Source organism: Scyliorhinus canicula, chromosome 4, assembly GCF_902713615.1.
Source record: "Scyliorhinus canicula chromosome 4, sScyCan1.1, whole genome shotgun sequence".
In the NCBI taxonomy this organism is placed as follows: Eukaryota; Metazoa; Chordata; class Chondrichthyes; order Carcharhiniformes; family Scyliorhinidae; genus Scyliorhinus; species Scyliorhinus canicula.
Window position 1 is genome coordinate 91,731,365 of NC_052149.1, and position 12,976 is coordinate 91,744,340.

Genomic DNA, 12,976 nt, shown 5'->3' on the forward strand with positions numbered 1-12,976 from the left:
GGATGTGGGTGGTGAGGGATACCACCGGTGTCCCGCTGACTATACCTGCGGGAAGTGCACCCAACTCCAGCTCCTCAGAGACCATGCTAGGGAACTGGAGCTGGAGGAACTTCGGATCATACGGGAGACAGAGGGGGTAATAGACAAGAGTTACAGGGAGGTAGCCACACCCAAGGTACAGGACAGGAGTAGCTGGGTTACAGTCAGGGGAAAGAAAACAAACAGACATTGCAGGGATCCCTCGTGGCCGTTCCCCTTCAAAACAATTATACCATTTTGGATGCTTCTGGGGGTGGGGGTGTGACTTACTGGGGGAAGGCCCTAGCGCCCAGGTCTCTGGCACTGAGTCTGGCTCTGGAGCTCAGAAGGGAAGGGGGGAGAACAGAAAAGAAATAGTGACAGGAGACTCAATGGTTAGGGGAATAGATAGGAGATTCTGTGGTCGCGAGCGAGACTCCCGGAAGGTATGTTACCTCCTGGGTGCCAGGGCCAGGGATATCTCGGATCGTGTCTTCAGGATCCTTAAGGGGTAGGGTGAGCAGCTAGAAGTCATGGTGCCCATTGGTACCAACGACATAGGTAGGAAAAGGGGTGTGTGTGTGGATGTAATAGACAAGTTTAGGGAGTTAGGCTGGAAGTTAAAAGGCAGGACAGACAGAGTTGTCATCTCTGGTTTGTTGCCGGTGCCACATGATAGCGAGGCTAGGAATAGGGAGAGAGTGCAGTTGAACCCGTGGCTGCATGAATGGTGCAGGAGGGAGGGCTTCAGTATTTGGATAATTGGAGCGCATTCTGGGGAAGGTGGGACAGGTACAAGCAGGACGGGTTGCATCCGATCCAGAGGGGCACCAATATCCTGAGAGGGAGGTTTTCTAGTACTCTTCGGGAGGGTTTAAACTAATTTGGCAGGGGAATGGGAACTGGACTTGTTGTCCAGCAACTAAGGTAGACGATGTTCAGGATGTCAAAGCGTGTAGTGAGGCAGTGGGGAAGGCAACACTGACAAAGGAGAGTACTTGCAGGCACGGAGATGGGTTGAAGTGTGTATACTTCAACGCAAAAAGCATCAGGAATAAAGTGGGTGAACGTAAGGCATGGATCGGTACTTGGGACTACGATGTGGTGGCCATCACAGAAAGTTGGATAGAAGAGGGGCAGAAATGGTTGTTGGAGGTTCCTGGTTATTGATTTTTCAATAAGATTAGGGAGGGTGGTAAACGAGGTGGGGGCATTGCATTATTAATTAAAGATAGTATAACAGCTGCAGAAAGGCAGTTTGAGGAGGATCTGCCTACTGAGGTAGCATGGGTTGAAGTCAGAAATAGAAAAGGAGCAGTCACCTTGTTGGGAGTTTTCTATAGGCCCCCCAATAGCAGCAGGGATGTGGAGGAACAGATTGGGAAACAGATTTTGGAAAGGTTCAGAAGTCACAGGGTAGTAGTCATGGGTGACTTCAACTTCCCAAATATTGAGTGGAAACTCTTTAGATCAAATAGTTTGGATGGGGTGGTGTTTGTGCAGTGTGTCCAGGAAGCTTTTCTAACAGTATGTAGATTGTCCGACCAGAGGGGAGGCCATATTGGATTTGGTACTTGGTAATGAACCAGGGCAAGTGATAGATTTGTTAGTGGGGGAGCATTTTGGAGATAGTGACCACAATTCTGTGACTTTCACTTTAGTAATGGAGAGGTAGGTGCGTTCAACAGGGCAAGGTTTACAATTGGGGGAAGGGTAAATACGATGCTGTCAGACAAGAACTGAAGTGTATAATTTGGGAACATAGGCTGTCAGGGAAGGACACAATTGAAATGTGGAACTTGTTCAAGGAACAGTTACTACGTGTCCTTGATATGTATGTCCCCGTCAGGCAGGGAAGAGATGGTCGAGTGAGGGAACCATGGTTGACAAGAGAGGTTGAATGTCTTGTTAAGAGGAAGAAGGAGACTTATGTAAGGCTGAAGAAACAAGGTTCAGACACGGCGCTTGAGAGATACAAGGTAGCCAGGAGGGAACTGAAGAAAGGGATTAGGAGAGCTAAGAGAGGGCATGAACAATCTTTGGCGGGTAGGATCAAGGAAAACCCCAAGGCCTTTTACACATATGTGAGAAATATGAGAATGGCTAGAGTGAGGGTGGGTCCGATCAAGGACAGTAGCAGGAGATTGTGTTTTGAGTCTGAAGAGATAGGAGAGGTCTTGAACGAGTACTTTTCTTCAGTATTTATGAATGAGAGGGGCCATATTGTTGGAGAGGACAGTGTGAAACAAGACTGGTAAGCTCGAGGAGATACTTGTTCAGAAGGAAGATGTGTTGGGCATTTTGAAAAACTTGAGGATAGACAAGTCCCCCGGGCCTGACGGGATATCCAAGGATTCTATGGGAAGCAAGAGATGAAATTGCAGAGCCGTTGGCAATGATCTTTTTGTCCTCACTGTCAACAGGGGTGGTACCAGGGGATTAGAGAGTGGCGAATGTCGTGCTCCTGTTCAAAAAAAGAGAATAGGGATAATCCTGGGAATTACAGGTCAGTTAGTCTTACTTCGGTGGTAGGCAAAGTAATGGAAAAGGTACTGAGGGATAGGATTTCTGAGCATCTGGAAAGGCACTGCTTGATTAGGGATAGTCAGCACGGATTTGAGAGGAGTAGGTCTTGCCTCACAAGTCTTCTTGAATTCTTTGAGGAGGTGACCAAGCATGTGGATGAAGGTAAAGCAGTGGATGTAGTGTACATGGATTTTCGTACGGCATTTGATAAGATTCCCCATGGTAGGCTTATGCAGAAAATAAGGAGGCATGGGATAGTGGGAAATTTGGCCAGTTGGATAACGAACTGGCTAACTGATAGAAGTCAGAGAGTGGTGGTGGATGACAAATATTCAGCCTGGAGCCCAGTTACCAGTGGCATATCCCAGGGATCAGTTCTGGGTCCTCTGCTGTTTTAGATTTTCATTAATGACTTGGATGAGGGAGTTGAAGGGTGGGTCAGTAAATTTGCAGACAATACGAAGATTGGTGGAGTTGTGGATAGTGAGGAGGGCTGTTGTCGGCTGCAAAGAGACATAGATAGGATGCAGAGCTGGGCTGAGAAGTGGCAGATGGAGTTTAACCCTGAAAAGTGTGAGGTTGTCCATTTTGGAAGGACAAATATGAATGCGGAATACAGGGTTAACGGTAGGGTTCTTGGCAATGTGGAGGAGCAGAGAGATCTTGGGGTCTATGTTCATAAATCTTTGAAAGTTGCCACTCAAGTGGATAGAGCTGTGAAGAAGGCCTATAGTGTGCAAGCGTTCATTAGCAGAGGGATTGAATTTAAGAGCCGTGAGGTGATAATGCAGCTGTACAAAACCTTGGTACGGCCACATTTGGAGTACTGTGTGCAGTTCTGGTCGCCTCATTTTAGGAAGAATGTGGAAGCTTTGGAAAAGGTGCAAAGGAGATTTACCATGATGTTGCCTGGAATGGAGAGAAGGTCCTATGAGGAAAGGTTGAGGGTGCTCGGTCTTTTCTCATTAGAACGGAGAAGGATGAGGGGCGACTTGATCGAGGTTTATAAGGTAATCAGGGGAATAGATAGAGTAGACAGTCAAAGACTTTTTCCCCGGGTGGAACAAACCATTACAAGGGGACATAAATTGAAGGTGAATGGTGGAAGATATAGGGGGGATGTCAGAGGTAGGTTCTTTACCCAGAGACTGTGGGGGCATGGAATGCACTGCCTGTGGAAGTAGTTGAGTCGGAAACAATAGGGACCTTCAAGCGGCTATTGGATAGGTACATGGATTACGATAGAATGATGGGGTGTAGATTAATTTGTTCTTAATCTAGGACAAAGGTTTGGCACAACATCATGGGCCGACGGGCCTGTTCTGTGCTGTATTTTTCTATGTTCTAACATTCAAAAGTGAAGCTCCAACACTGGACTACTTGCATGCCAAATATTGGAAGCAGCATGTGATTGACAGAGCTAAGCGATCGCACGACCAACAGATCAGTTCTAGGTTCTGCAGTTCTGCTATATCCAGTCATGAATGATGGTGGACAGCTGGATAAACCAACTAGAGGAGCGGTCTTCTCAAATATCCCCATCCCCAATGACAGAAGAGCCCAGCACTTCAGTCCAAAAGGCAAGGCTGAAGCATTTGCAACAATTTTCAGCCAGGATGATCCTGAGATTTCCAGGATCACAGATAGATGCTGATCTTCAGTCAATTCAATTCACTCCATGTGAGATCAAGAAATGGTTGAAGGCACTGGATACTCTGAAGACTGCGGGCCCTGACAACATTCCAGCAATAGTACTGAAGACTTGTGCTCCAGAAGCCAAGCTGTTCCAGTACAATGCAACATTGGCATCTCCCTGACAATCTAGAAAACATCCCTTATATAACTTGATCACGAAAAGCAGGACAAATCCAATCTGGTCAATTACTACTCTTCATCATGAGCAAAGAGATAAAAGGGGTCATCGGCTGTGCTAATGAGCAGCACTTAAACAGCCATAACCTGCTCACTGACATTTAAGTTTGGGTTCTGCAAAGACCACTTCGCTATTGACCTCAGTATAGCCTTAGTCCAAACTCTAAAGATAGACAAAGAGCCGAAAGAGGTCAGGAGAGAAAAATTTCCCTCAACATCAAGGCAGCATTTGGCCGAGTGTGGCAAAGAGCCCAAGTAAAATTGGAGTCAGTGGGAACCGGGGGAAGCTCAACACTGGTTGGGGTCATACCTGGCACAAAGGAAGATGGTTGTGGTTGTTGAAAGCAAGTCATCCCAATCCCAGAACACCACTGCAAGAGTTCCTCAGGCTAGTCTTCAGCTGCTTCATCAATGACCTTCCCTTCAGCATAATGTCAAAAAATGGAGATGTGCAATGATGTTCAACACTATTCGTGACTCCTTCGACACTGAAAGAGTGCATCCATATGCAGCAAGATCTGGACAACATTCAAGCTTTGGCTGATAAATGGCAAGAAACATTCACGTACAAACAAGTAAAGCAATGATCATCTCCAACGGGAGAATCCAAGCTTTCCCCCTTGGCATTCAATGGCATTACAATTAATGAATCCCGCAGTATGCTGTGGGTTACCATTGACCAGAAACTGAACTGGACCGTCCATATAAAATGCTATGGCTACAAGAGGTTAGGAAATCTGTGGAATAACTCATCTCCTGTCTCCCCAAGGTCAGTATAGCATCTACAAGGCACAAATCAAGAGTGTAATGGAATACTTTCCACTTGCCTGGATCAGTGAAGCTCCAACACATGAGAAGCTTGACAACATTAAAGGCAAAACAGCCTGCTTGACTGGCACCTTATCCATCTCTAAATCTTCTAAATCCAATCCTGCCATCACTGACACAGTGGCAATAGTGTACACAATCTACAATATGGACTGCAGCAGCTCATCAAGGCTCTTTCAACAGCACTTTCCAAACCCGTGACCTCTGTCATCTAGAAGGACAAGGACAGAAGACACATGGGAAGACCACTAACTGCAGGTTTTCCTCCAAGACACACTGTTTAGCACACTGGGCTAAATCACTGGCTTTGAAAGCAGAACAAGCAGGCCAGCAGCACGGTTCAATTCCGGTAACAGCCTCCCCGAACAGGCGCCGGAATGTGGCGACTAGGGGCTTTTCACAGTAACTTCATTCGAAGCCTACTCGTGACAATAAGCGATTTTCATTTTTTTTTTTCATTCTCGCTGGAAATATATCACTGTTACTTCACTGTTGTTGAATTAAAATCCTGGAACACCCAACCTAACAGCACTCTGGATGTATCTACACCATGAACTGCAACAGTTCAAGGTGATTTCTGACGGGCAATAAAAATGCTGTCCTGGCCAGCCATGCCCTAGTACCATGAAAAATGTTTTTAAAGCGGATTTTGTACCTCAGCAGCCTGCTGTCCCTCCCTCTCAGGAAGGAAATATATCAAAGGACATGAAACAAGTCTCAGCAGTGCCACAACACTGCAATTACCGGACAGTGAAATATTTCCCTGATTTAACAGTGAGAGCCATTTCTTTTTTCTAAAATGTATTTTATTACAAACATGAATCAAAACAAGTTACAGCAAATAAACACCCTGTGAAGCCTACTTCCCAGCAATCATCTATACAGTCTGTACAATTTTTTCCCCTTTTTCACCCCCACCTCCTGCGACGAACAGCTCTTCAAACACGGTTACAAACCTCCCCCACCTTGTCTCAATCCCCACTTGAGCCATTCCTCACCAGCGTGTCATCCAGTGAGAGCCATTCCTCACCAGCATGTCATCTGGTGAGAACTATTCTCCACCACCGTGAGATCCAAATAATCTACATCATGACATTTTGATTCTGAAAGTATATCTTTTCTGTTTCAGAACATTAAAAATGAGCAATTGAGTCAGCTCATGTTGATGCTTTCTCATTGGTACTGTGGAATTTGAATATGTGTTATGAAACAGATGAGTGTGAAATTTAAAAGAGCGTGTCTGGCTTGTGGGCCTTTTAATATATACTGGTTTAAATATTATGCAAAATAAGTCTGGAAGAATTTCGAATCAACGGTCCTATTCAGTATGTTCCTTTTATACTTGACAATTATACCAGGTGATCTCAAAAGGATGATTTTAGATCTAAAGAAAAGACATTGTGCGCTGTTTGATTGATCAGTTGAATTTACTACTTTTAATAAGAGCCCCAATATGCTGTGAAGCAGGAACAGGTCAGGCAGAATTTAACGCCCTCCCCCAGGGGTACAAGTTACAGCCTCTCTTTGCACTTTTATATCTGTCAAGACTACTAGTGTAAGATCACCCTGCTGAGGTTGGGGGGTCTTTCTCTGGTTTGTGATCATTTTTTGACACATGAATCAATTCCAGACCCATTAAACTGTACTTACTCACTCTTCACTCTTTTAATTCCCTCTGCCAGTCCAGTCTTGCTTCTTGGCTACCATCCTGAATGCTTAGCCAATATTTAAACCTGTCAATAGCTTCTTCTACACGTCCCACAACTGTTGAATCCCTCAGCTGTCTAGACCCCTCTGGAATATGTGTTATCTGAGTACACACTCTGAGCAATTACCTTTGGATAAGATAATTTTGTCACGTATGCCATGACTAATTGCATTACCACAATCCAGTTCTTGATCTACCATACTCTGACCGTCAGAGCCATTTCTCTATGATTCAGTGTTCAACAACCATTTGTCCTTATTAAGTATTATTGTAGGATAATTAAAGGCAAAACAGCCTGCTTGACTGGCACCTTATCCATCTCTAAATCTTCTAAATCCACAGATCTACAGAATGCATCATGAAAACATTTCTATTCTTGTTTCCTTTCAATGTATGTAACTACCTTGTCAAAGTCTCATGCCAATGGAAGGATTATAATAGCACGTGGTGACATCCTCCAATACATGTTACAGATTTCACACTGCACTAATCTCTTCTATTCACAAATCCACAAGATTATCGGAGCAGAACTTAACTCCATCGTCCTGCCCATTCTCCATAACCCTTCAACCCATTACTAGTTAAAAATCTGTTTAACTTCTCCGCAAATGTGCTCACTGTACCAGCATCCACCGCACTCTGGGGTAACAAATTCCACAGATTCACAACCCTTTGGGAGAAGTAGTTTCTCCTCAACTCTGTTTTAACTTTGTTACCTCTTATCCTAAGACTATGACCTCTCATTCCAGAATGCCCCACAAGAGGAAGCATCCTCTCCACGTCTACTTTATCCATACTGTTTATCATCTTGTATACCTCAATTTGATCTCCCCTCATTCTTCCAAACTCTCGAGAGTATAGGCCTAAACTGTTCAATCTCTCCTCATACGACAAACCCATTGTCTCTACAATTAATCTAGTGAACCTCCTCTGAATTGCCTCTAATGCCACTACATCTTTCCTCAAATAAGGGGACCAAAAACTGCACAATGTTCCAGGTGCGGTCTCACCAATGCCTTGTACAGTTGCAACACTTCCTTACCTTTATACTCTATTTCGTTAGCTATAAATGGCAACATTCCATTTGCTTTCTTTATTATTTGCTGTACCTGCATGCTAGTTTTCTGTGACTTATGAACAAGGACCCTTAGATCCCTCTGCAATTTAGCACCCCAAAGTCTCTCCCCATTGAGATAATAAGTTGCCTTCCCATTTGCTGACCAAAATGCATGACCACACACTTAGTCACCTGATATACACTTCATCAACCATACCTGCATCCATTGGCCAAACTGTTAAACCGTTAACAAGCACAGTGAACAAAGTATCTATTGTAAGAGTCCGTCCTGTTTATTTCCTTTGTTCCCATTTTCTTTTATTATTTTTGGTCCATGGAACCATAATCGGAATGTGCCTTTAAGCTGAAGAGCCAAGCTGAAGCAGCCTGCATGTCAGGTCATTGTGTTCCCAGGCTTTATGTTTGGAGAGGAGAGGTCACTCTCTTTGGTGCTGAGTGGATCTCAGAAATCAGCTTTGAAGGAAGTCAGTTCGATTGGCTCACAGGCAACCGATCGGTTGGCCAGGGACAGTGTTCTGCCGGACAACAATTAGTGATTGATATGTACATTATCTACATGCTGCTTTTTGAGAGGACTAGGCAGAAGTGATTAGACATCAGAAGGAGAAGGAACACACTCTCTCTCTCTCGCTGAAAGAACTGCTTTACTGTGGTTGGCACATCTTATGCTGTAAACTTGACATGATCTTGAACCTACGAGAAAATAGACAACCTTGCCAGAGAAAATCGTCTCAAGCATAGAAGGAAACGAAAGCTGAACCGTACAAAAAAACACTAACTGGAAGCCATCCCAGTGCAACGGTCCTTTATCCTTTTATTTTGTTGATAATTTTTGTCCCTCTCAACCCCCCCCCCATACCTATAAATTACAATATCTAAGAAAAACAAGAAAGAAAGAAATGATAAAAAGCAGCTAAAATGAAATAGAATGAAAACAAAGGGGTCGCAGTGGGTAAGAGCTGATCATCTGAAGTTGTTGAATTCAATGTTCAAGCTGGAAGGCTGTAGCATGCCTAACCGGAAGATGAGATACTGTTCCTCCAGTTTGTGCTGAGCTGTACTGGAACATTGTAGCAGGCCAAGAACAGACATGGGGGCATGGGAGCAGGGTCTTGTATTAAAATGGCAAGCAACGGGAAGGTCAGGGTCCTGAATGGGCACAGACCGAAGGTGCTCAGCAAAGCGATCACCCAGTCTGTGTTTGGTCTCTCCGATATAGAGGAAACCACACTGGGAGCAGCGAATGCAGTAGATCAAATTGAAAGAGGTGCAAGTGAAACGCTGCTTAACCTGGAATGAGTGTTTTGGGCCTGGGATGTTAAGTATGGAAGAGGTAAAGTGGCAGGTGTTACACCTTCTGTGATTGCATGGGAAGGTGTCATGGGTGATGGGAGAGGTGTTGGGTATGGTGGAGGAGTGGACTAGATTGTCTCGGAGGGAACGGTCTCTGCGGAATGCTGACAGAGGGAGTGAAGGGAAGATGTGTTTGTGGTGGCATCATGCTGGAGTTGCCGAAATCGGCAGAGGATTATACTTTGCAAATGGAGGCTGGTGGGGTGAAATGTGAGAACGAGGAGGATTCTATCCTTGCTCTGGGAGGGAGGGGAGGGGGTGAGGGTAGTGGTGCGGGAGATGGACCACTTGCTGGTGAGGGCCCTGTCAAAAATTGTAGGTGGGAAATCACGGTTGAGGAAGGAGGAACACATTTTCGAAGCACCATTTTGAAAAGTGGCATCATCGGAACAAATGCAACGGAGATGAAGAAGCTGAGATAAAGGGATGGAGTCTTTACAGGATGTAGGGTGCGAAGAGCTGTAGTCCAGATAGCTGTGAGAGTCAGTGGGCTTATATTAGTAGATAGTCTATCGCCGGAAATGGAGACAGAAAGCTCAAGGAAGGGAAGGGAAGTGTCCGAGATGGAGGTGGAAGTGATGGAGGGGTGGAAACTGGAAGCGAAGTTGATGAATTTTAGATACCAGTGTGAGGGCTGGTACGGAGCACCTTTCAGAAGTCACAATTCAAAACTTGTAAGCCAATTATGGGCAGCATGATAGCACAAGTGGTTAGCACTGTGGCTTCACAGCGCCAGGGTCCCAGGTTCGATTCCCCGCTGGGTCACTGTCTGTGTGGAGTTTGCATGTTCTCCCCGTGTCTGCGTGGGTTTCCTCTGGGTGCTCTGGTTTCCTCCCACAGTCCAAAGACGTGCAGGTTAGGTGGATTGGCCCTTCGTATCCAAAAAAGGTTAGGAGGGGTTATTGGGTACGTTGGTAGGGTGGAAGTGAGGGCTTCTGTGGATCGGTGCAGACTCGATGGGCCAAATGGCCTCCTTCTGCACTGTATGCTCTATGTTCTAATTAGGGGCAGAGAGTGGGGTGGTACCAGAAAGTGCAGGTAAAGCTCTTGGTGCACGTGGTACTCTCTCTCTTCTTTGTTCTCTTTCCATTGTTCTCTTCCTTTTGCCCTGCTGGACCTTTGTTTCTTTAGTTTGTATTTGAAAGTGTACGAACCAAGTTTTGCAATCTCAATCTCAAACTACCACCAGACCCAGTCTCTTATTAGAAAATATGAGGTCCTACAGTATCATGCCACTGTAAATTTAAGAGAATTTACTTTTATTCTCAATGATTCCACCACGTACAAACAATTTTAGTGTTAATTTGCGCAGAGCCTGACTGCATTTTATCAAGCTCAGGGTACAATTACTTTCTGACAGAAACACTCTGTAAGAATTACTTGACAATTAATTTAGAAGTGAAAGATAAATATTCACATTATCACTCCACCAGTAAACGAACTTTGACAACCTGTGGGAAGAAAGAATTTTCTTGAGTACAGGCATTTTCGGGCCATGAATATTGCTGTTATCCCTAAGAAATGAAAACATAATAAACACAATTTCAGCTTCAGTTCCTACCCTTTGACTTCCAGGTATTTCTGGTCCTGGCGGTCGTCTTTGCTTCTGCTCCTGGCTGACTATTTCCCTCAAATGTTCATTTACCTGAATCAATTATGAAACACAAGTTTAAGACTGTTATATAATAGAAATATGGTTTCTCCCCTCTTTATTTTAAAATTCATTTTAAAGTTTCAGTATTGACCAGTGATTTAATGGCAACTGACATTATCATAATGAACAATGAAAGTTTACGTGTGTGAGATGATACAAGAAACAGAACTAATAACTGCACGCACAGGGCCTGATTGGTTGAGATTTACACCAGAAATTAATCGACAACATTTTTAGACCATTACCAGAGGATAGATATACAGGAAGGAGAGAGACAGAGAGAGAGAGAGAGAGAGAGATAGAGACAGAAATAAGAGAGAGAGAAAGAAAGAGAGACGGAGCCAGAGAGAGAGACAGACAGTCTGTGGGGTAAAGAGGTAGGGTCGGGGAGTTTGTCGGGAGAGAACCAGAGGGGGAAGAGTTTGAGGGAGGGAAGGCTGAAGGGAGATATTTGAGAGGATGAGAAGGAAAGATAAAGAGAATGGAAATAGGTTTAGGCTGATTGGTTACTCGTTGGCCACTGTGGATACAATGGGCTGAATTACCTCCTTTCATTCTGTAAATTTCAGTGATGAAGTGACCTTTTACTCACATGATTTTTGTTCAATGATTAAAATTACTAATATTCAAAATAAGAATTTAAACCAAATTAAACCATAATCATAATTTATCAATTGATTGATCTTTGAGTCTTCCAAGTGTGACCATCACTGTCAAGGCGAAAATTTAATGCCCAACCCTAACTGCCCTTGCGAAGTTCCATGGCTTCCCGGGCCACTCCCAGGGGCTGTCGTTAGGACCTTCTGGTGTTCGTAGTATCAGGTGCAATTGCGGGCCACCCGCTTGATCTCGGCATCCAGTCCAGACCACCAAACGTGCTGAAATTTTCATTTTTGGCCACCCCAAGGTGCTAATTGTGGAGGTCTTTCAACAGGGATGTGCGTCCTCATTCGGGTACAACCACCCGCGTCCCCCACAGGAGGATGCCGTCTTCGACACTCATTTCGGGCAGCTTGGAGGTGTAGGCCTTGAGCCTGTCTGGTATCTCCCAGTTTCGGACCTTGTATTGGACCATATGTCAGACCCTCAACAACTCAGGGTCAGTCTGGGTCCATTCTTGGATATGAGCTGCCGTTACTGGCAAAGTGTCCATGAAATGGAGAGCGGCTATTATCTCCGAGGCTGCGATGGGAGATGGAGGCTTTGTGGGTAGCGGCAGGCGGCTCAAAGTATCCGCTTATGGGATTCTGGTGCCCAGGCAGTGCTCTAAAGTATATTTGTATGCCGACAGAAGCAGGGCCCACCACTGAATCTTATTACAGGCCTGGGTTTAGAGAACCCCTAAGTGTATCATGGAGTTCACCTGACCCATAACTTTAAATAGATTTTGGTTATGGGGAGCACAAGGGCCCACTTTACAGGTGTGATGCAACAGAGAACTAAAAGTATTTTTAAACAAAACACAATGTTTATTCTATGAATCCAGTTAACATTTTTAAACACACTGTAAACATCTTAACTATTAACACCAATAATCCCCACAGATACAATATTCTATAAGTAACCCGTAATCTTTCCTTGCAACATCCATAAGACAAATACCCTCTGCAACACAGGCATCAGGTTTAAATTCTCTATTGAGAGCAGTTGTCACTTTTAAACTAGTAAGTGATTTGAAGACATTCCTTTCGTGCAGAATAAAAATCAGAATTACACCTGGTTTTGCTGGATGCAGCTCCCAATCTGCAGAACGAAACCAAACACACCCTGTGGCTGACAGCCCAAAGCAAAAGTAAAACAGACAGGCAGTCCAGCTCCACCCACACTCTGACATCACTGCAGCTATTTGACAAACACCCATTTCTTAAAGGTACACCCACATGACAATTTGGGGAGATGTTACCGGTGGAATCACCTGATCTTCTTAAATAACCCCAGC

General features: G+C 44.6%; 1 protein-coding gene across 2 annotated transcripts in view; it reads right to left on the reverse strand.

Annotated features, from left to right (window-relative positions):
• camsap2a (calmodulin regulated spectrin-associated protein family, member 2a) overlaps positions 1–12,976 on the reverse strand; it is a 233,623-nt gene that overhangs the window by 84,659 nt on the left and 135,988 nt on the right. For both annotated transcript variants that reach the window (XM_038794806.1, XM_038794807.1), the window contains exon 4: positions 10,945–11,028. In XM_038794806.1, coding sequence (XP_038650734.1) covers positions 10,945–11,028 — 84 coding nt within the window. The remainder of the gene's footprint in view (positions 1–10,944; positions 11,029–12,976) is intronic.